Here is a 23873-nt window from a genome sequence, read left to right as displayed (position 1 = left end):
ATGTTAGGTAAAATATATATTCAGGTTTACTTTTTGGATTGGCATTTATTATAATGGCTGTTCCCTCCTTCCAACAAGCCGTCGTCCTACCTAACGGTAAGAGAAGGCCACGTGAGGGTGGTGAGAAGGAGCTGGCAGGTGAACCTGCCAGTCATATGAAACTTCCATTTCCCTCCACGTGTCTGCCACGCAAGCATTTTATAGTCCAATGACAATAACATTCCACTAACATCATCAGCCCTGCAAATTTTCCTCATTTGTTTCTCTACGATTGTGTTGGTCTAGATTTCCATTGGGTTTCTTCACCTGCTTCATATAGCTGTAATCATTTAATTTTGACTGCAAGGAGAAGAGAAGCTGGCTTCTCTTTTACTGTGGAATTAATTGGTTTGATGGGTTTTATCATAATTACTTTTTTGTACTGAGTAGCAGCATGTGCGAAGAATTCAATATGATATGCCTGCTGAGATTGAAGAGCTTTCATGGAGGCCATTCAAGGGATTTGGACGGGGAGGAAGATGAGGATAGTTTTGTCTAGGTATTGGAGTGCAATTCCATAGAAGGGTTTGGTCTGTAGGAGTTTGGATCCGAAGATAAATTGATCTTGTTGACTGTTTGATCTTGTGGACGTCATTAAAAATCTTTCATTTCCATTCTAAACGTCGTGGCTTGTTGAGGGTTTGTAGTATTTATGATACGACGGTCCGTTTGTATGGAGTTTTAGAGCCACAGATGAATTAGGCCATTCAAGGTGAGTTTCTTATGAGTTTTATGGCCTGTTTTGTTTGATACAATTTGTATACTGATTAGGGTATGGTATGGATCTCTTTCGTTTTGATACAAGATTGGATTTTTTGTTGTTGTTGTGATAATTGATGTTGTAGGGTATGGCTCCACCTGGAAAACAGAATGCCATGGCTGTTGGTGGAGTTGGTTCTACAGAAGCAGGATTAAGGGCGAGGTTGAGGCAGCAGATACAAGCTGCTGTGCAAAGCATTCAGTGGACATATTCTGTTTTCTGGCAATTCTCTTCCCAACCAGGGTAATACTACAAATGGGAGTTTTTCAAAGGATAAACTAGTCTAAAAGAGTAGTATATGTTTCTTTTCTTAGGATATTCTGAACCTTTTGGTTAACTGTTTTTGCTAAAGATTATTAGATAATTGTGCTTTGCATCTCTTCATGGTTGGCACTTTAGAGGAAATGTATTTCATTTGGGGTATCATAAGTTTTGTTAGGAAATTCTGAACCTTCCGGTTAACTATTTTTGCTAAAGATTATATCAGTTATACAGATAATTGTGCTTTGTATCTCTTCATGGTTGGCACTTTAGAGGAAACGTATTTCATTCGGGGTGTTATAAGTTTTGTTAGGACTGTAACTTTCGGTGGGTTTGTCTATTAGTTTTGATGTAGGGATTGTTTCTTAAAGATCATAGTGTCGGCAGGATATGTTCTGTTTGGAGTTCTTGTAAAGCTGTTATGATCTGAAACATAATCTACAATGTTAATGAAAAACAAGCAGCAACATAATAATGAACTGCAAGCTCACGCTATATGTCAGTAAAATGAGCTGTAGAAAATTGACAACTTTAAGATGTCTATGTTTACTGGTTGTTGGGAAAATAGATTTTTCAAAAGTACTATAAGCTGCAATCTTGTTTACGATCATGTTAACTTTTTTTCTTCACTGATTTTTACCACATTTTTAAAACCCACTTCAAATTAAACTATATGTAATTTTTGACATTCTTGCTTTCTTGATATCTTATTTTGAAAATAGATCATGTTCCGAAACATAATATACAATGTTAATGAACAATAAGCAGCTTGAAAAAGTTTAACAACAAACATAATGAACTGGGAAGCTCAAGCTATATGTCACTATGATGAGCTGTAGAAAATTGTCAACTTTAAGATGTTATGTTTACTGGTTGTTGGGAAAAGATAGATTTTTCCAAAGTAATATAATCTGTAATCTTGTTTGCAATCATGTTAACTAATTTTCTTCACTGATTTTTACTACATTTTTAGGACCCACTTCACATTATGTTTCAGCTGGCACTTTATGATCCATCAGATAATCAGAAAAAGAATTCACATTTAATGAACAAGACCCTAAAAATACTAAGAATTTTTAGACTTTTTTTCTTCACACACCATATAAACATGTTTCATGAATTCACTGCATCAAACCAGTATGTTCACAAGAAATCTGTTGTTTTTATGTTTTCTTAGATTGCTTGAATGGGCGGATGGGTTTTACAATGGAGCCATAAAGACAAGAAAAACAGTACAGCCCATGGAACTGAGCAATGAAGAACTGTGTGCTCAAAGGAGCTTACAGTTGAGAGAGCTCTTTGAATCTCTCTCTGCAGGAGAAAGCAATCCACCAGCTCGTAGACCATGTGCTGCATTATCTCCTGAAGATCTTACTGAGTCTGAATGGTTTTATTTGATGTGCATGTCTTTCACCTTTGCACCAGGAGTCGGGTACTATGCTCTATATCCTTATTATCCCCTTGTCCTTTCTTTAACATTTTACATTCTCTGCAAATTTTTTTTTTGTTGCATGAAATCATTTCTCTTTAAATGCTATGGTTGTGTAAACTATTCAACTACTCCACCCACAAATTGTTTTTCTCATTAAAGTCCATTAGCAGTTGAACGAAACCAATAAAATATTTAATCATCTGTTATAAACTTTAGTGGTTGAATTGCTAATTTTCACAGCATTGGGCAGTGCAATAGTAGTGATATATATATAGATTATATGGTTTTGTTGTTTTTGGATTTGATTGCGTAAACTATATTTATTTTTATGTATAGATTTTCACTATGATGAGAGTGTTAGAATTGATATAATCAACGTTGTGGATCGTATTCTATGATCTATTACCAGAATGAAAGTGATAGCAAAAACATCACATAGATCATTAGAAAGTTTGATGATAAAAATCTTATATTCATACTTTTGTATAAGATTGTATGTAAGTTCATTAACATCAACATTTCAAATACGCAATGATCCATCATCAGAATAAAAAAGCTAAGAATATAAAAAAAATGATAAAAATCTTAGAAATGAAGAAATTTACTATTATGAATTTTGACATGGCTTAAAATTAGAACAAACTTTAATGGGCGAGTTCCAAGCTTTCAGACAAATCAAAACAACAAGAATGACCCAAGACAATAGTATGAACTTTAGTGGGTGAATTGCTAGCTAGTTATATACAATATAGAATTCTGAGATGATGGGTATATACAATGTATATACGACAAGATGACCAAAACAAAAGTAGTTTTGTGAGTGGCCCGAGGTCTGTTTCCCCTTTTTACACTCTGTCAGAGTCCCAGTATTTTAAAAGTGCTTTAAATGTGTTGACAGGAGGGGTGGCTGAATGTATTCTTTTTATTCTGATCTGTACATTCCTTAATGTCAATCACAGATCTATTTGGGAGTAGTGTAAGGATAGATCGTTTTCGATGCTTTCAAATTATGCTCAATTGAAGAGTCTCATACGTACATTTGGTCTTTTAAAGCAAATTTCTATCAGACGTTATCAGAAAAATCTTGATGAGACGGATTCACACAGAGAGATTGAGACCACGTGATTCAAACCTCATGCAAAGTCAGTTTTAGTGTTCTTAAATTCAAATTCTAGTTTTATTGTCAAACAATTGATAGCAATTGTTATTTGATTTTTTATGTAACATTGAAAAATGATTATCAAGATACCTTGATTGTTGAATCTTTTAGTATTTAAAATTAAAAATAATTTCGTCATGTATTAGTTGACTGTTAATAAAAACAAAGGAAGAGAATTCAACAATCAGAAATGATCTCAGAAATCAGAATTGTGAAAAATCAAACTATTGCAGTCACTGATTATTAATCTCCTATCACAAATGATTATTAAACTGCTGAAAATAAATTCCCAGCTAATATTGAAAAATAACACAACTGCAACTTCACTTAAAATACGGAAAGAAATGCGCAACAGAATCAACACAATATTTTCGGACAACTTGTCCCTGGAAAAACCCCTAAGGGAAAACCAGTTCTACAGATGAGAAATTATATTAAACTTCAGCAAATCAAGAGATACAAAATTCCTTGCCTCACACTGGCAGAACTCCGACAACCTCCTAATTTCTCCTGCTGATATTTCTCACTGCTATCCCTGCGCTAACACTGCGCCCTTGCTAACACTGCAAGACTGTTTGCTAACATTGCAAACTCCTTCTCCAAAACGCTTCTTCTTGTGCCCTTGCTAACACTGCAAGACTGTTTGCTAACACTGCAAACTGCTTCACAAAAGCTTCTTCACATCCAAAGCTTCCTGCAAGACTGTTTGCTAGCACTGCAAACTGCTTCTCCAAAGCTTCCTTGCTAGCACTGCAAGACTGTTTGCTAACACTGCAAACTGCTTCTCCAAAAGCTTCCTTGCTAACCCTGCAAAGCTTCCTGCCTTATTCTCCAAATGCCCCCTAGACCCCTTTTTATACTACTCTCGTTGGTAAACCAACGACCGAGATTAAATCAAACCAACGGCTGAGATTAAGACAACTCAACAGCCAATAATAGAATTGGCTGCAAGGTGTCCAAAAGGGAATCTCTAAAATTAGTAAATAATAACCATTTACTAATTTTTGGCAAGTGGACAAACAGCTGTCCAAACCACCCATAAATACAACCGCTATTCATAGATAAGGACGAACAGCTGTCCAAGCTACCCATAAATAGTGCTGCTATTTCCGGGTCAGAAATAACAGCTGTCCAACTAACAATAATTAACAAGAATTCCATTCCCACTTGCTAACTTTTAAATCAGAAATCATCTCTTTATAAGATAAAGAAATCCGAATTAAGTTCTTGAATCTAAGGAATTACAATTTTATTTGCAGCTTAGCTTTATAAAGAGAAGCATATCATGGCTAATTCAAAGGAGAGTGTTCCATTATTTTTTCAAAATTAGAAAATAATATGCTATCAAACATTTCAAAAGATTTAATGTTTGAGGCCATGATGTAGAGCATCCCAGAGGTTGAGTAATCCTACGTTGCCTTAAAAGAGTTTTATTTCATTTTAGTGTGTTTAATTAGTTCATATAATAGATCAGTTACTATATTTTGGTTTGATGCGTTGCCAATTTTTGATTGTTTGTATTTGGAAGCTTGAGTAGAATAAGGGAACATGGATTGAAGTAGGTTAGATTGCATTTGTAAAAACTCATGAGATTAAATCTAGAGCAACGTATACTATCAATCTATGTGATGAACATATAAGAGACTATATATGTTTATGAGTCATTGTTTGTTCACAAGTGAGAATTATATGCAACCTTTTATTAGTTATGTCAAATTTGAGCACTGTAGTATGTTCTAGCAAGAGAGAGAGTTCGCTGTCCAACAAAATTTTGTTAGTTGTGGTAAACTTTTATAATAGAGATTCAATTTACCGTATATAAAGATAGAAATATTGATAATTTTTTTCTCATAACTTTGTTGATACTCATTTCTTTACTTTCATCAAATATTTAGTGATACCAAATGTATTCGTCAATGCTTAGATGTACACCAATAAGATGGCTTTTAGAGGTGGCTCACATCAAGACTACTTGATCACTTGGGTAATACCTTAGTTTTCTTAGGTCCCTTTGTATTTGCCACCTTGCACTAGGTCTCCTTGTTAAGGTCAAAAATATTATTGTTAGAATGCCTATTAATGTTATTCTCACGGCTAATGTCAATGATCCTCTCATCTATTGAGAAGGCATCACATCAAGGTTGACCTTTGTCATAAGTCCTAGCCAATACCTTTCTGTTACATCTTCTTAGCGTCTTAGATGGGCATTTGCTAGTGAAAATAATAAGTTTCCTTGTTGGTCTCTTATAAGTTAGCATTTACAAGATGTTCTTGATACCTAACCTTTAACCAAGAGGATTAGTGTGGTTTTTTTTCAAGAGATTTTGAATGATGACGATAAATGCTTGTTGGGAAACCTTAATGTTTATGACCCTCCCCTTGACATCATATTTGCATGCATTTATTTACTTTTTTTTTTGTGTGTTTGTAAGGTGTCTTGATTGATTCCTTCATTTTGGGGTCAGATGATATGATAAAAAAGATTTCCTTTTTGGGATTATTTGTTGATTCAACACTTTGACTCTTAGGTACTTCTTATTTGCATGACATTGTGATGTGACTCTATTATATCCACCTAAAATAATATAATTTTGTTAGATCAAAACCATGGTTAGAATTATTCAATAGATATTTTAACATGTACATGAATACTAGGGATTTGTGAAACTACAAGGTGGAACATAAAGAATCAAGTTTCTTGGATCCTCAAGTATAGACTCGAGTACTATGGAAGATCAACTATCATTGTGTGCTAGTATAAAAATGGAAAATCCTTTTTACAAAGGTCACTAAAATTGCATTTCAATGTTATAGATGCGAGACTTGAAGCTAAGGGTGACAAAAAAGAGGTTCTTAGGCATAGATAAACATGTATAAAAAGGATCATATCACATATATATGCTCACTTTGAACCATTGGAGTAATATTGTTGCATACTCCCATATGCTTGATGCTGACTAATTAGGTTACATGGTAAAGTGAAGAAATTTGTCCTTATTGGACCTATAATGTTAAGGAGTAATGAACTCTATTTGGAGTTAGATCCCTCTATCTGAGAAAATATAAGAGATTTATTGTTTCCTATGCATGTAAGGAGGAGTATCTTCCTTCTAGATACTTAGTCAAAAGTTTAAATGACAATTACCCAAACACACAATAGATCTTACATAAATGATCCAATTCCATATAAAATAACTTAGAATAAACTTTTAGAACATTTAGAGTGACTACTTTAAGAAATCGAAGAATTAACCATTTAATTTGTTAAAAAATCTCAATTTATAGGTCATGAAGATTATTAAGACTCTTAATGATAACATATGCCATATATTATGTGTAATTTTCTCAAAGTGAGTATAAAATCCCCTATAGAAAGTTCATAACCAATCCAATGGCTTAAGTTTAAAAAAATAATAAAAGAGGGAGTGAATGCATGTTAAATATTTCAGCTCTAGTGCAAAATCATAAAGTATTCTTAGAATAAACGTACAATTATTTTAATGTAATATTTTGTCAAGAGGTACCTTATCATGCAATAGAAGATTTTTAATGTCCACAAGATCAAAATGGTCTATATGATAAATACCTTTTAATTTTGGTATTTTGAGTTCATTTTGATATGAATTTAAGACCTAGTACAAATAGAATTAAAACAATCATCCTTTTTATTGTTAAAAAAATCATTATCAGAAACTTCAAAAGTTAAACAAATCGATAATATCTAATAGATAAGGTTTATACCAATGAAGAATATATTAACATTTCTTACTAAGTAAGATTATGGGATATAAGGGGACACCAATGCATCATGGAATTTGAGGATCTTGATCCTTTAGGTGAGTTTCTAGTTCTAGATAAAGATAAAAGATTTGAACTATTCAAATAGTTGTGAAATAAGATTTTTGCCCATTTGCTTTCATGTTCTTCACACGTTCCCCAAACTAGCTTTGCTCCTAAAGCTTCATTTTGCCAACTCCTATTTTTTAAATGCTTGACCTACATATTCTTTAGGTCTACATATTCGATCCCATTTGATCAATGCTTCTTTCTTCTTTTCTTTTGTTCCTTGTTAGAAGAACTTCCTTAACTTTCTATCTAGGTTTCTTTTAATTCCTTTTGGGAGTGAAAGATATGACATTTGGTATGCAGGAATAGTAGATAAAACCACTTTAATATTGATTTGTTTTTGGATTTGATTGTGTAAAGATTTTTGCCATCAACATTTCGAATCACACTACGTGATCCATCATCAGGATGAAAGAGAGCAAGAGATGCAAAACAATAATAATGAAATATTGTTTTGCATCTCTTGCGTTCTTTCATCTTGATGATGGATCACGTAGTATGATTCAAAATGTTGATGGTAAAAATCTTTACACAGTCGAATCCAGAAACAAATCAATATTATGCAATGGATTTTGAAAATTTGATCTCTTTAAAACCACTTTAATCATGGTTGTTCTAGTGCCTTTTACCAGTAGAATACCAATATATTTTGACGCAAGATAGTTAGGGAAAAGGAACCAATTCCAGTCTCCTAACACCTCACCAAGGGTACACATGGAAGCAAACACATATTCAACAACAAAGAACCAACTTTATGCATGAACAAATGCGGAGGCTCAAATTGGTTCTTTGAACCCTGCCTAGCTTGTGTCATAATTACAAGGGAAGGTTCATTTTCTATATCCCATTATATAGCTAGTATTTCTTTCTATTTCGGGGGGAGTATTGAGAAATAAATCTCTGATTTATCCACATTTTCTTTTTGACCTTTTTTATTATTTGTTTAAAGTTTTGAGCCTCTTCCATTGTACTTTCTCCTAGAAGGATGATGTCATCTACAAATTGTTGATAAGTTATTTTATGGATTTTCTCTATTATTGTGACTCCCTTGATTTTTCCATCTAATTGGGCCTTTTTAATGTCTCTACCAAATGATTTGGCCATAATAATAAAGAGGAAAGGTGAAATTGGGTCCCCTTGCCTAATTCCTCTTGATATGCTAAAAAAACCTTCAGGCATGCCATCAATAAGAAAGGAGATTTTGGGTGTTGCATTTATATTTTAAGTTGAGCCACTGGCGTGGAAAACCAAAGACTTCCATATTTTTACATAAAAATCTCCAATCTACTTTATCGTAAGCCTTATGAATTTCTAACTTCATTACCATGCACGATTCCTTGTTAATTTGAGCCGAATGTAGTTCTTGGATAATAATTATACCATCAAAGATTGACTTACTTAGAATGAAACCAATTTGTTCTTCTAAAATCAATTTAGGTAGAACTTTTTTCATCCTATTTGCTAAAGCTTTAGAGAGAATTTTACAAATGGTGTTACATAAAGCTATGGGCCTAAATTCTCCTGGTTGCTTGTGTTCTAAATTTTTGGGGGGTTAGAGCTAGATAATCTCAAATAAAAGAGATCCTGACTTGCTTGTTGCCTCACTAGACTCCCAAATATGGTGTCCCTACATTTTTGAAAGAAAAAGGCTTGAAAGCCATCCATACCCAAACATTTGTCTGGGTTGAGGTTAAAAAGAGCTTCTTTAATTTATTCTAAGGTGAATTTCTTATTTAGATATTTATTATCTTTTTCTATTAATAATTTGGGAATTGTGTTTTTCATCTTGTTCTGAGCTGTTAGATTAGAAGAGCCAAAACTATTCAAGATATCTGTTTAATAATTAGCGAAGACTTTTGTTATTTCATTTGGGTTTTCTATTACATTTCCAACATTGTCCTCGATTTTCATAATTCTATTAATGTTCCTTATGTTAAGAGTGTTGTTTTGATTTTTTTTTTTGTGTTTTTGTCCCCTTCTATTAACCATGTTTCATGTGATTTCTATTTCCAATATATTTCTTCTTTAGCTAATTTTTTTTTTCTTGCTTTGCAAGAAGTTCTTTTTCTCTTAAATATTTATCATTATCCATTCCATTCTTTATAACTTCATTAATTTTTTTTAGCTCCTCTTCATTATCTGGTCTATCTTTAAATATTTTGTTAAATGCTCTTTATTTCATTCTTTTTTCTTATCAATTTTAATTTCACTACAAAAAAAAAATTTTACCCTTCAAACTAGCCCTCTGACAACCATTGTTTTATATTTAAAAAAATTTATCATCTAATAATCACATTTCCTCACATTTGAAATGATTCCTCATTGGTTTGTGTTGTTCTCCTATTTCTAACCTAACAGGAAAGTGGTCAGAACTTGCATTTGGAAGAATGATAGTATTAAAAGAGTAATTGAATGTATTGGAATCACCTTTGAATAAACAAACCTGCCTAGTCTTTTTGCTATGTGGTAAAACCTTATTCTTCTGTTTTTCCATGTGAATAACCAATTATTATTAGGAATATCTATTAGATTGTTTTTTGAAAACCATTCTCTAAGATTTGTCATCACCTACATAATTACTTGAGAGACTTCACATTTTTCTTCTAAGTTTATGAGAGCATTGAAATCTCCTCCTAAAAATAAGTTCTCTATTGGGTTTGCCTCCATGAAATCATTGATTTCATTCCACATTGCTTTCTTTTCTATTGTTGGTATTGGTCTATAAACATTTATAAGTGTGAACTGCGCTTCACTTTTAAAACTTCTAATTCCTTCCCCCACATCCAACTACTCTTAGTTACATGTGGTATAAAATCAATCTTCCTTGGATCCCATATAATTTTGATTCCTCCATAAGCCCCTATTGATTCAACTATTTTTGATTTCCAATTCCCAATTTCCTACTTAGTTTCTTTCCATACTCATAATTTAGTTTGGTTTCTTGTATTAGAGTTACATCAGATTCAAATAAGGATAGATTGCATTTGAGAAAGTGCTTTAAATTGTTAGGGGCATTTAGACCCCTAACATTCCATGTTGTGAGTTTCATGGCTCCATGGGAAGGAACTTCCCCTTCCTTACATGAATTAAGTCATTTATCTTCTTTTGATTGCTAACCAAGCCTAAAGCTATTCTTTGCTTGACCAATGATTTCCTTCCACATTTTTTTTACTTTTTTTGCCACATTTTGGATGATCAATGTCTTCCATAGTAACTGTGATTCCTAACTTGTCTAGGTTACTAATGACATTTTGTACACTATTTGCTATTGATTCATCATCTCTTTTCTCCTTATCTTCTCTTAATTCTTGTATAATTCTTTCACTTATTCCAGAATTTGTATAATTTATGTCAGTTTTATCTTTGACTATGGGTTCTAAATAGTCAAACTAGTTCCCAAATCCTTTGCAATTATTATAATCCTTGATTCTTTCTAGAGTTACCTAGATTCTAAAGTCCTCCCAACATTGGATTGTTTCTACCAAATTCTTCTCCACTCTGTCTATATCCAAGATATTAGGTGCTTCCACCTTACTATATGTTCCACAATTCCTTATTAAAGTCTCTAATTCTATTGGAATCTGATTCAAATTATGCTCCTTTATCCCTTCTATCTCTTGGTGTTCTTTTATATTGTTATCTTCGTCAAATGGTCTTCTTCCTCCTATTGGAACCTGCTAGAACTTGTATTTTTTTTACTTTTACTCTTTTTCTTTTCTCATTTATTAATATAATGTCTATCTACATTCCTATTGTTGTATGAGGGCTACTTGTATTCTCTTTTCTATTTATAATTACTTTGTTATAACTTCTTTTTTTATTTTAACATTGTACTTGCAAATAGTTGTTTTACGTTTTCCTTGTATCGTTGTATCTTGTATCATATGCTCCACCTAGTTACCATTTTGTTTTGAGTCTAAAATATTGATATGAGGTCCTTTGTTGTCATTAAGTTTGATACCTGATCACATTTATATTGCTATATGACCACAACTTCTATTCCTATGTCATTTTCAGTAGAATGATTGGCTTGAGTTTTAGATGCGCTTAACTTTCTTCCTTCCTTATTTTGTCCAAGATCAAAGTTTGATGTTTGGAGAATATTGTTAACATGTTTATTCATGTTCTCATGTCCTTTTTGATATCTATTGGGGGAAGTTGAGTATTTATTTGATGATGTCCTTTGTGCTCTTCTTCCCATAAGATTAATTGATCACTTATGTCATTTTGAATTAAAATAATATCTTGAATCAATTGCCTGTATATGCTCATGTTTTCTTTAGTGTCTTCGATATACACACTTTGATGCCTACAATGGTCACGTTGTTGTATAATCTATTGAGGTTTTCCTCAAAATTGTTATTCTCGATGGTGGTATTGCCCTCACCATTTGAAACATTTTCCATATAATCTCTACTTATTGATTGCTCTTGAATTGAATCCTTGTTATTACTGACCTATTGGTATTGATTCACATCCTCCTCCACTATTTCTCCTTCCTCAATATCTCCTTATGGGAAACAAATTTTGGTAGCTAGCCTAGATTTAGTTATGCTAATGTTATTCTAATATGATCTAGTAAAGTACAAGATTAAAATATGCAATAGATAAACTAGATTCAAAATTTTATTTTTATAAACTAATGTAGAGTAAGGAATTTTCATATTTTTAAATTTTTTATTAATTAATTAATTTTAAATTATTTTTATGGGCTCAAAATGATGCTACATATGGTTTTAGGGAACACATTTTTATTTGAAAATGCATCTTAAATAGTTGGTCAACTATTTTTTAAGAGTAATTATTTAAATATTGATCACCTTATCAAACCCATTTTTATACTAAAAAATTAAATGTTCATTTTTAACTCTTAAAATTATTCATCATATACATTTCATAAAAATAAAAAACAAAATTTCAAATTACATTTTTTTATTTTATGTTTATTCATAATTTTAAATTATATTTATCTATTCTTAAAATTATGAACATAATATACATTTCTTAAAATATGTAATTTTAATTAGAACTTTAAATGCAAGAGAAATATTTTCGTTGCAAAAATAAAATGTATGATTATTTGTAATTTTAATTAAAAAAATTAATTAATTAATAATTGATATTTAATTACAATTGTTTTTTAAATTTTTAAAACAATTAGATAATTTTTAAAATTAAAGATTAATTCCTAATAATAAATACATATAAATAATCAACTTTAAATAAGTATTATTTAGTATTTAATATTTAAAATTAAAAGCAATTTATAATTTTAAAATTTAGGCAAGAGCCTACAACACAATGGTAAATTGTGAACCTCTTAATTGGGAGGTCTTGGGTTCAAATCTATTAGAAATTAATTAATAATTGGAATAATTAATCACAACAAATAATAATTAACCTTGGCTTCGGCCTCTTATCCATCAATTTTTTATTTATTTATAATTTTAAGATCTTAAAATTAGCAATATAATTTTATGATTTTATTAAAAATTTGATTATTTTAAATTGGACAAGATTGATTTTGTGTTAAATCTTGAGATAAGTGAAATTTAATAGTGACCTCCTCTAGGTGGTTGATTCTTTTCCAAGTAGTCCTCCTCTACTAGTTATTCTATTTAATGCAACATTCTATGTGTTCTTACTCGGTGGTTGTCATTTTAGAAGGTATGAAAAAAACTCAAATCTTCACTTTAAGCTAACAACTTTTCATATCATAGACCCAGTTCACAAACTATGGATGAACTCAATATTAAGACCATAGTGATCTTTATTTATAGGTAATCTATTTGTGGCTCAATGCTGATGTTAAATACAAGACCCAAAAAATTACCTGTCACTTTAATCCCCAACTTGAGTGAAGAACATTGAATTGCAAAGATAGTTGAAAATTGGGCAAGTGCATTCACAACTGTTAACATGGCTAAATTAGATGTTGAATGGGGGTTGTGCCAAGGTCACATTAACAATAAATATTAAGTTTTATCACATAACATAAAGTAAATGCCAAAGCAATATCTTTATACCAAAAAGGAAATATCTTGGTGTTTCTCAATATCAAAAATATACTTTGTGGAATATATTTTGTGCTTTCTAACCTTGCTTTCATATTTTTTTCCTAGGCTAGAGAGAAATTCAAAGGAATGGATACACATAACCTCCATCTTAAATTCTATGATAAAACCAAATTAAGGAAAAATTTAACAAGAATCACAACTTATTTGTTTAGCATTACTCCAACTCTATAGAGCTCTTGCTCCCCTATTGTAATCTTTAAAAAGTATCATTCATACATATATAAGATTTGTTTTTACATAAATTCTAATATGATAAAAATAACAATACTTTATCACTTTAATTATCTAATATTAATTAATATAAAATAAAATTAAGAAAATAGATATCTTATAAACTTATCCATTTTGACTAACTTAGTTTTGGTTAGTATTTTAGATTTAGAAAGATCTTTATAATTTTTTATTAACAAATCTATTTTTATTATTTTTCATTATGTTTTAGAAGCATGTACTTAGTATAATTGTTAATTAGACTTTTATTTAAATTATAGGTGTTTAACATGGCTTTAGACTCTCCTCTCAAGTACAACCTTTTGGATATAAAATTTATGGCACGAATCATTACATTTATCCATCTTAAAATATTTTAAAGAGTTTAAGTTTAAATTTAGAGAATCATAAAAAATAAAAAAATATTTTTATATTTATCGAGATCATTTAAATAAAAAAATATTTAATTATATTTTTGAATATTTAATTAAGATATAATTAAATTTATTTTATTGTTTACTTTATTTTTAAAATAAATGAAAAATATTAAAATATTTGAACTCATGTAGGGTGCTTAAATTAATCTTAATAATAGATCAAGAGTGCCATTTGTGATAATTCAAAATTTGACCAATCTAATTTAAAAATTTGTACAACTACAATCTATAAATTGTGAAAATATGATATTATTATTTTTAAAATACATAATCTTATCATAAAATTCTAAACTTATATATAAAATATTTTAAATAAGATACTTTTAAATGTTATATTGATATAAAATTAGGGTGCATAATTTAATCTTAATAATAGATCAAGATTGCCATTTATGATACCTCAAAATTTGACCAATCTAATTTAAACATTTGTACAACTACAATCTATAAATTGTGAAAATATGATAATATTATCTTGAAAATACATAATCTTATTATAAAATTCTAAACCTATATACTTAAAAATTACACAACACTATCATAAAATTCTACAAGTATATTTAAGTTCAACTAGTAGAAATTTTAAGCTTAGAAATTGATGTTTAATCATCTTTTATAAGAACTCTGTAGTTTCTAGTCTATAGTATTAAGTTCAATTATGTGTTTTTCATCTAGACTTTTTGAAATCACACTATATTATTATTGTAGTACTATTGTATTAAGTTTTTCTATTAGTTTCCACCAATTGCAATTAATTATTTTTGTATAATTAAAATATTTTTAAAGTTTTGTTTCTTATTTATAAACTTTATATGTTATACGAATTATATCATTGGTTGAATATGTTTTGTGTTATAGGAGCCTTTTGTGGGAGGTTCTCCATTGCTATTCGACTAAATTCATGGTAGTTAGTTATAATTATAATTCAACCGATATATCAATTTTTAATTTTTTTTCTTATAAAGTTATAATTATATTAGGAAAAGAATTGCAACCTTGGATCCATACTATTTCATTCCTTTTAGATTTAATAAATGACTAACACAAAAATATTTGTTTGAAAAATAGTAAAATAATTTAGTATTTTTTTCAAAATTAACTTTATTTTATATTCTTCATTTCTTGATTGAATAGTGTTTTTTTAATCATTATTATTTTGATTGTATTAGTACTTCTATTTTGTTGTTAATGCTTTTACATCATATTCTAAATATTTATTATAAAAAAAAGCATATAAATTTTCATTTTCTGTCAACCATGATTATATTTATAAGTTTTGATTCAAACTATTTGAAAAATAATTTAAAAGTCTCAATGTTTATATAAGAATTGAAGGAAAAATATATTATAAAAAATATTTATAATTTTATAGATAAATTTGTTAATTGTTTGTAATATTATTGAACTTTCTAATTATAAAATCTTAAATATATTAATTGAACTTTATACTACTATTTTGTACCTCAGATTACCTGGGCGAGCACTTGCTAAACGTCATCACGTCTGGCTCTGCGAAGCTCACGAAGCAGACAGCAAATATTTTTCCCGCGCCATTCTGGCCAAGGTATATACATATAATTCCATGCATCTATATATACGCTCCAGAAAAAAATATAAAGGCATGATCTTGCTGATAAATACTTGATAGGTCATATTTATATCTTCAATTCAAAGACTAATCTTTAAAATGCATGTCTGTGAAAATTTTGGCTGTGGATCTTCTCATTTCAAAATGGGTCATTTCAGAGTGCTCGAATTCAGGTAATTGCTGATTAAATTCCAAGAAAACCCAACATAATTTTGCATTATATGTTTTCAACAAATCGAACTTACGTCTAGAAATTGTTTTTCATGGCTTCCCAGAGTGTTGTATGCATTCCTCTTATGGATGGGGTCCTCGAGATCGGTTCAACAGATCTGGTAATTAAACGACTTCTGTTAGTTATTATTTCTGTTATTATGTGTTGATTAGAATCGAAACCAAGACCTTCTACATGAAAGGCTTTCAAATGTTGATGTAAAACATACAATTCAATTTAAAACTGTAATGCATTTATAAATTGCAGAAGATCAATACATTTGAGTAAAAGAGATTTTTTTGTAAATCTATATTTTTGGATTGGATTGTGTATGTTTTTTATCATCAATGTTACCAATCAGTTTTGGTGAGATCTGATGAACCACAGAGAGTGGTCCAAAACATTGATACTGAAAAAACATATGCAATTGAATCTAAAAGCATAGCTTTACATTTCAAATGGATTGTAAAAATCTGATAAGATTTTTTTTTAATAAAAACTATAATTTTATCCAGATTACAGAAGATTTAGGGCTGGTACAGCATGTAAAAAGCCTATTTGTAGATCACTCAAAACCAGTGTGTTCTGAGCAATCCACATCGAATCCCCAAACATCAGGAAACCCAACTCGAATAAACTCTGATGATCAGCTGAGTGTTCAGCCTCCTGCAGGAATAGTGTTTGAAGATCAGAATGCCAGAGCCAAGGAGTTCCCAGAGAGTTCATATGAAAATCCTCATATTTCTATGCAGGTCTCTGGAATACAGAGTGATAAAACAGGGACAGAATTAGGGCAACACGGGGGTGAAATAATGGAGTTGGATATGTCACCAGAGGATTGTTCAAATGATAATGATATTGGCTCTGAAGCTCAACTTCTTTGTGGAAATGAGTCCTTGCACCCCAAGGCTTCAGCTCAGGCTTGGTCAGAGCTCTGCCATGGCCTCCAGTCACCAGGTAAACTGTGAACATTTTATCGTGTTTATGTAAAACAAATTGAATCATATATATGTTAGCATCTTAGTCTTTATGTATCAAATTGTAATAACGAGTGTAAACATGCATCTAAATCAGATTAATGTGATAAGTAGGATGAGTGACTTTTTGGGAAGTTCCGGTACTTAACATCTACGAGCATCACATAGATGCAATGAGTGTCAAGTGTTTGATTTATTCTCATGAGAGACGTTCTTGTAAACCACTTACTCATGAAACACGGATCAATGAATTTGACTCAAAAACTACATAGTTGAATCTTGCTGGGAATATCAAAGTGAAAATCAATGTTTTTTGTCAACGGGTCCTTGATTACTAGTGGAGTCAAAATGTTCTTAATGAGACTACTTGATTTCAAGTTTTGCTGAGTGTAAGGTTCTGATACCATAAAGAGATGAGGTAGGACCGTATCTAGGAAAAATTGATGGAATTGATACCTTGCACTCCATAGCTCTTAGTGAAAGACATTCACTTTAAAACTCGTGCTCCCATATCAAATAACAATAGCAGTTGCATGCTTTTGTGTGGTGATGGAATCAATACCTTGCAGTCCGTAGCTCTTAGTGAAGGACATTCAGCCTAAAACTCGTGCCTCTCATATCAAATAACACTAGCAGTTGCATCCATTTGTGTGGTGATGAAATCGATACCCTGCAATATGTAGCTCTTAGTGAAAAACATTCAGCCTAAAACTCGTGCTCTCATATCAAAGAAAACTAGCAGTTACACGCTTTTGGGCAGTGATGAAATCAATACCTTGCAGTCTGTAGCTCTTAGTGAAAGACATTCAGCTTAAAACTCGTGCTCCCATATCAAATAACACTCCAGTTGTACGCTTTTGTGCGGTGATGAAATCAATACCTTGCAGTCCATAGCTCTTAGTGAAAGACACCTAAAACTTGTGTTCCCATATCCAATAACACTACTTGCATGCTTTTGTGCATGCAACAACGATGGAATCCATACCTTGCAGGCTGTAGCTCTTAGTAAAAGACATTCAGCCTAAAACTCGTACTTTCATATCAAATAACAAAATATGACATAAAAAACCTTCTATCATTTAAAAAAAAAAAGTGAAATGGCATGATTATGAGGGTGCTGGCCATTTGATTCAGTTGTCTCAATCACTCGATTTTGTTATTAATGTTTTCATCACTAGTGTCTCCCTGAAATCTATACAAATTCCTTGGAACTTACACCAGAGTTTTATTATCTATTCAATTCTATTGAAATTTGTACCTAGTTTTCAAATTTTGTTGCACAGATTTACATGTAGGTTTAGGCTCTTAGCTTTTTTTAATCATTAAATGAGTTTTTGCCATTAATGTATTTCTCAGATTTATCGAAGTCCATCCAACTTGATCGAACTTGCAGCTGATTTTCTTCAAGGTTGTCGCACAGACTTACATGTTGACTTAGTTTCCTAGCTTATTTAATTGATCAAAGTTTGTGGGCCAATCCCAATTCAACCAGCACTTTTAGAATTTATCTTAAAATATTCCTGTTAAATTTTTTATGGGTTGATCAGGAGTTGAATATAATGGATCCTTTTAATTGTTTTTAGGATGCACTGTCATTAAATTATTGGCTCTCTTGATAATGCTTATTTTTGGTTGAAGTATGGTTTAGTGTGTTGCATCAGATTATTGATTGTCTTGGTCATAGGTCTATTTTTGGTTCAAATGTAGCTCATTTTCTAATATCTTCTTTTTGGTTCATAATGTACTATCTCTAAACTATCATCTTTTTTGATAACTGGTCTATCTATGATCTAAGTGGCTCTATTTTCATCAACTCTCTATTGATTCATTGTCTCCTATCACTAAACTATTGGTACTCATTCATTTTTGGTCAAAATGTGGCTCAGTTTCTAGTACATCCCCATGGTTCATGATGTCCTATCACTAAACTATTGAGCTCTCTTGGTGACTGGTCTATCTTTGATCTAAGTGCAGCTCAATTCCCAATACCTTCCCCTTGATTCATTGTCTCCTATTACTAAACTGTTGGCTCTCACCCATCTTCGGTCCACCATTGTTCCAAGTGTGGCTTATTTTCTAATACCTCCTGATTCACGATATCCTATCATTAGACTATCAACTCTCTTGGTGATCGGTTTATCTTTGGTCCAAGTGTGGCTCAATTTCAAATATCTCCTCCTTGATTAACTATGTCCTATCACAATACTATCAGTTCTCACCCATCTATGGTCCAAGTGTGGCTCATTTTCTAATAACTCCCCCTTGGTTCACAATGTCCTATTAGTCAGCTATTTTCATTTTTGGTCCAAGTGTGGCTATTTTCCAATAGTTCTCACCCATCTATGGTCCAAGTGGGACTCATTTTCTAATACCTCTCCTTAGGTTCACGATATCCTATCACTAAATTATTGATTCTTGAGAATGGTCTATCTTTGTCTCTCTTGGTGACTAGTCCATTTTTGGTCCTAAGTGTGGCTATTTTCCAATAACTATCACCTATCTATGGTCCACAAATGGCTCACTTTCTAATACCTTTCCCTTGGTTCATGATGCCCTATCACTAAACTATTGACTGTCTTTGGGACTGGTCTATCTTTGACTCTCTTGGTGACCAGTCCATTTTTGGTCCAAGTGTGACCATTTTCTAGTACCTTCCCTTGACTCATTGGGTCTCTTGGTGAGCAGTGTGTGACCAGTCAATTTTTGATCCAAATATAGTCATTTTCTAATATCTCCCCTTGACTCATAGGCTCACCTGATGAACAGTCCATTTAAAAAAAAACTCATGGACCTATTAGGAGTTGAATTTAAGATCTTCCATTCCATGCTAGGGTAATACTTATTCTATTAACATTTTATATATAGAAGAGAAGAATATTGTAAAGGGACCTATTTCCATTCAAACATACATTTGAATCTTACCAACCGGAATAAAAACATTGTAACTTAGCCATCATAACATACTAATACCCTTTAATCTGTTGAATATTTTTCTCATTGAAATTTTCCGAGACCTTTATATTGATTGTGTTCGTATGCAGGGCTTCAGCAAGAGGAAGCAAATGAAGAAGACAGCACCCATTATTCAAGAACAGTTTCAATTATACTCCAACAGAAGGAGCAGCCACAGAGCCAATGGGCAGAGCCATCAACATTGCACAATAATTATAATTATAATCCCGACCAAAGTGCGTTCTCCATGTGGACACCCAATGCTGGGTTTGTGCAGCAAAAACCCAATCCAAATCCACAGTGGATGCTCAAATACGTTTTGTTCACAGTGAGTAGCTTACATAACAAAGACAAGGACAATGAAGGAATCAGAGAAGGAGATAATAGTGGCAGCAGGCTTCGCAAAAATGGCCAGGATGAGCTCACTGTAAATCATGTACTTGCAGAGCGTAGAAGAAGGGAAAAACTTAATGAAAAGTTCATTATTCTTAGAACTCTGGTGCCATTTGTCACTAAGGTATGGCTAGAAAACACAATAACCTACTTGTTCTGCATCTTCAAGATGACTTTTAATGTTTTTTTTTTGGATTGAATTGGTCTGTGCAATATATCCTAGTGTTTAGACAGTATTAGTTTTATGAGTTGCTCAAAACAGATTTGTAAAAATCCTACCTTATCATGCTTTATCCAACTTCTTGAGATCTTCACTAGTGTAATGTTAATCTTAAAAATCAAAGGGTTTGTCGGTTTGGTTGAAGTAGTTTCTTATCAAACCACTTGAAAAGTATGTCTTGGATCTCCACTGGTGGAAAGCTCTAGTGAAAGACATTTCTAAATTCTAAGCCCTAGGCCCGGTTGTCTGCTGGAATTGAACAGGAATTGGTAGGAACAAATTCTAAATTTTTTTAATCTTCAGTTTGGATGCATCAATCTAGAATTGGAATATGAGTTTAGATTCTCATTTTGTTTTGAAATGAAGATTTATTAATTCCACTTCAAGAAGTAGAACTGGAATTACCAATTAGAATTGCGATTGGAATTAAATCAAATTTTCATTTTCATTTTTCCAGCTCAATAAAATTCAATTTTAAATTAAAAAATCTAGCATCTGACAAATTTCAGATATAAGACAAGTGTAACATTTGCTAATACCAGCAACCGAATGAATGCTATTTAATTCTTTAGATTCTCTAATCTACAGTTCTTTAGAGAGGGCTATTGATTGTTAGGAAAGGAATTGGAAAGCTTTTCCTTAATGAACATATAATCAATTTAGAGGGTCTGCGAAGTGGAAGTTTTTCCTCAAATCTTCATGAACGAACAGTCAATCAGAGTATTTGCAAGGTTACTATAGAAGATTAAAGTGATCCGAGCTCCAAATCTTCAGTTTCCGTTGTCAATGACTGACTGACTCATCTGAATATACCCCATTGAATGCTTTTGACTGATAATTTTTTGTTTGGACAAGTGACAGAACACAATTCATTAACTGGTTCTAAGTTTTTAAATAAATTTTGTTATAAAAAATATTTCGAAGTCTATAATTATAGATCAATGATTTTAAATCTAAAACTCTAGGATCAAATCTTAATAGCAATATGATAATTTTAATGTTCTATTGATAGATAATGGGCTAAAATTTAGATATTTATTGAAATCAATTATTATTATGTATTAAATTTGAATAAACTTGAACTTGAGACTTCTCAAATGACCAAACTTATAAATTACTATTGTACTATTTGCCTTGCATCTTTATTAATGATAGAGAGACTGATTACAGGAACATTTCTTTACTCCAATGCCATTTTCAAAAGTTCTAATTTTCTGTATGCAGATGGACAAGGCCTCAATTTTGGGGGACGCCATAGAATACGTAAAGCAGTTGAAAAGGAGGATACAAGAGCTAGAAACTCGTTCAAAACAGATGGATGCTGAGCTCAAAGGAAAAAACGCCATTCCTGCTCCAGATTTGGCTCGTAAGCAATTAAACAACAAATCACAAGAAAAACTAACAAGACAAAACAGCAGTGTGGGCAATCATAATCAGGTTACAGATCCAGAAGTAGTCAGCAGCTGTAGAAATTTCAGTGACACCGATAGATCGAAAGCATCCAGATTTGAAAAGAGAAAAATAAGAGTTCTTGAAGGATCAGAACCTCTAAAGATTGTTGAAGGGTGTGGAACTGATGTACAAGTTTCTATAATTGAGAGAGAAGCCTTGGTTGAGTTACAGTGCCCTTGGAGGGACAGTTTATTGCTTGATTTATTGCAAACACTCAGTTCTCTCTATTTGGAGGCATACTCTGTACAGTCATCTATGGTGGATGGAATATTTGTAGCTAAAGTTAGAGCTAAGGTATTGGTCTCAAACCCTCTATGATCTTTAAAAATGGATGGTCTTTTTTATTACGAGTTTTAAATTAAAATTTTTTTTTTGGTAATTTTTTATTTCAATTGAAGAGATGTTGAACATAAAGTGAATGTTGTTTTTGGATTCAATTAGGTTATGAACGTATTGTATGAATATTTTCGATCACACTTCGTGATCCATTATAATCAAGATGAAGAGAACAAAAGGAATTATAAAAGGTGTGAAGATGCCCTGGAGCTTCACATCTTTTATGATTCTTTTGGCTCCCTTCATCCTGTTTATGGATCATGGAATGTGACCCTAAATGTTGATACAGAAATTATGAATACAATAGAATCTGGAAACAACAATTTCACGTCAATTCGTTGAATCACACTCTGTGATCTGTCGTCTAGATGAAGAGAGTCAAAGGAATCATTAAAGACAGTAAAGTTGCAGACCCTCTTCATGTTTTAAAAGAAATTTTTGGTTCCCTTTATCATGATGATGGATTATGGAGTGTGATACAAAATGTTAATGTGAAAATCATGAACAAGTTTGAATCCAGATATCTTTTTTAATCAGTGTGTCGAATCACACTCCATGATCCATCATCTAGATGAAGAGAGTCAAAGGAATCATTAAAGACATGAAGTTGCAGGCCCTCTTCATGTTTCTTATATTTCTTTTGGTTTTCTTCATCTTGATGATGGATTATGGGGTGTGATCCGAAATGTTGATGCAAAAATCATGAGCACAATTGAATCCAGAAAATTCTTTTTGCATCAATATTTTGGATCACACTTTGTGATCCCTCATCCAGATGAAAAGAGTGAAAGGAATCATAATGGATGTGAAGTAGCAGACCTTCACACTTTATGATTCCTTTGGCTTTCTACAGCTTGATGATTGATCATAGAAGGTGATTTGGCGCGTTGATGCAAAAGTTGAGAATTCTTCATATTTTTTATAATTCTTTTGGTTCTCTTCATTTTGATGATGGATTATGGGATGTGATCCAAAATGTTGATGCAAAAATCACAAACACAATTGAATCCAGAAACATCTTCTTTGCCTCAATATTTGGATCATGCTATGTGATCCTTCATCCAGATAAAAAGAGCGAAAGGAATCATAAGAGATGTGAAGTAACAGACCACCACACTTTATGATTCTTTTAGCTTTCTTCATTCTGATAATAGATTATTAAAGTGATCTCTTTTTCTCAATATCACAAATTGTAAACATCTCCTATCACAAATGCTGTTGCAGGTTAAAGAAGTAGCCATTGGAGCCCGGCCCACAATTATTGAAGTTAAGACTGCCATTCAGTCATGCATTCCAATTCCAAGTTGAAGCTTCTTTGTAACATATCCAGGTCCTGTGTTATAGTAAACCACAGAATGTATTGTTAAGAATCATGGTGTTAGGAGGAGATATAAATTATCCTGTCAGAGGTGGTTGTAAGGATCATGAAGTTGTATATCATGCAGGTTTCTTAATTTCACTTTATTTTTTCTTCATTTTGTAATTTGGAAAGCTATCATGAATAAAAAATGATCTTAAAATAA

At 31.7% G+C, this 23873-nt stretch overlaps 1 protein-coding gene across 2 annotated transcripts; it reads left to right on the top strand.

Moving 5' to 3' along the window:
• Window positions 1–232: 232 nt before the first annotated feature.
• On the top strand, window positions 233–23873 carry LOC149542078 (basic helix-loop-helix protein A-like). 2 transcript variants are annotated; one of them, XM_089797122.1, is made up of 10 exons: window positions 233–751; window positions 885–1042; window positions 2238–2492; window positions 15689–15785; window positions 15968–15982; window positions 16085–16141; window positions 16536–16977; window positions 20039–20466; window positions 21787–22308; window positions 23575–23873. In XM_089797122.1, the coding sequence occupies exons 2-10, from the start codon at window positions 888–890 to the stop codon at window positions 23656–23658; spliced, it is 2055 nt and encodes a 684-aa protein (XP_089653248.1). In that variant the 5' UTR covers window positions 233–751; window positions 885–887; the 3' UTR covers window positions 23659–23873. The 2 variants fall into 2 exon arrangements, with proteins under 2 accessions (XP_089653248.1, XP_089653249.1); XM_089797123.1 differs by having other exon boundaries at window positions 241–751; window positions 909–1042.

The sequence above is a fragment of the Cupressus sempervirens genome, chromosome 8, assembly GCF_028749045.1.
Source record: "Cupressus sempervirens isolate cs-2001-9-10 chromosome 8, ASM2874904v1, whole genome shotgun sequence".
Classification (NCBI taxonomy): Eukaryota; Viridiplantae; Streptophyta; class Pinopsida; order Cupressales; family Cupressaceae; genus Cupressus; species Cupressus sempervirens.
This window is presented reverse-complemented; position numbering and strand designations above follow the sequence as displayed.

Excerpts from the sequence above, each read along its gene's own strand:
- LOC149542078 (XM_089797122.1), top strand. The coding sequence starts at position 888 with ATGGCTCCACCTGGAAAACAGAATGCCATGGCTGTTGGTGGAGTTGGT. Across the intron at positions 1,043-2,237 it reads CAATTCTCTTCCCAACCAGG|ATTGCTTGAATGGGCGGATG; the intron begins GTAATACTACAA and ends ATGTTTTCTTAG. Across the intron at positions 16,142-16,535 it reads AGATCGGTTCAACAGATCTG|ATTACAGAAGATTTAGGGCT; the intron begins GTAATTAAACGA and ends AATTTTATCCAG.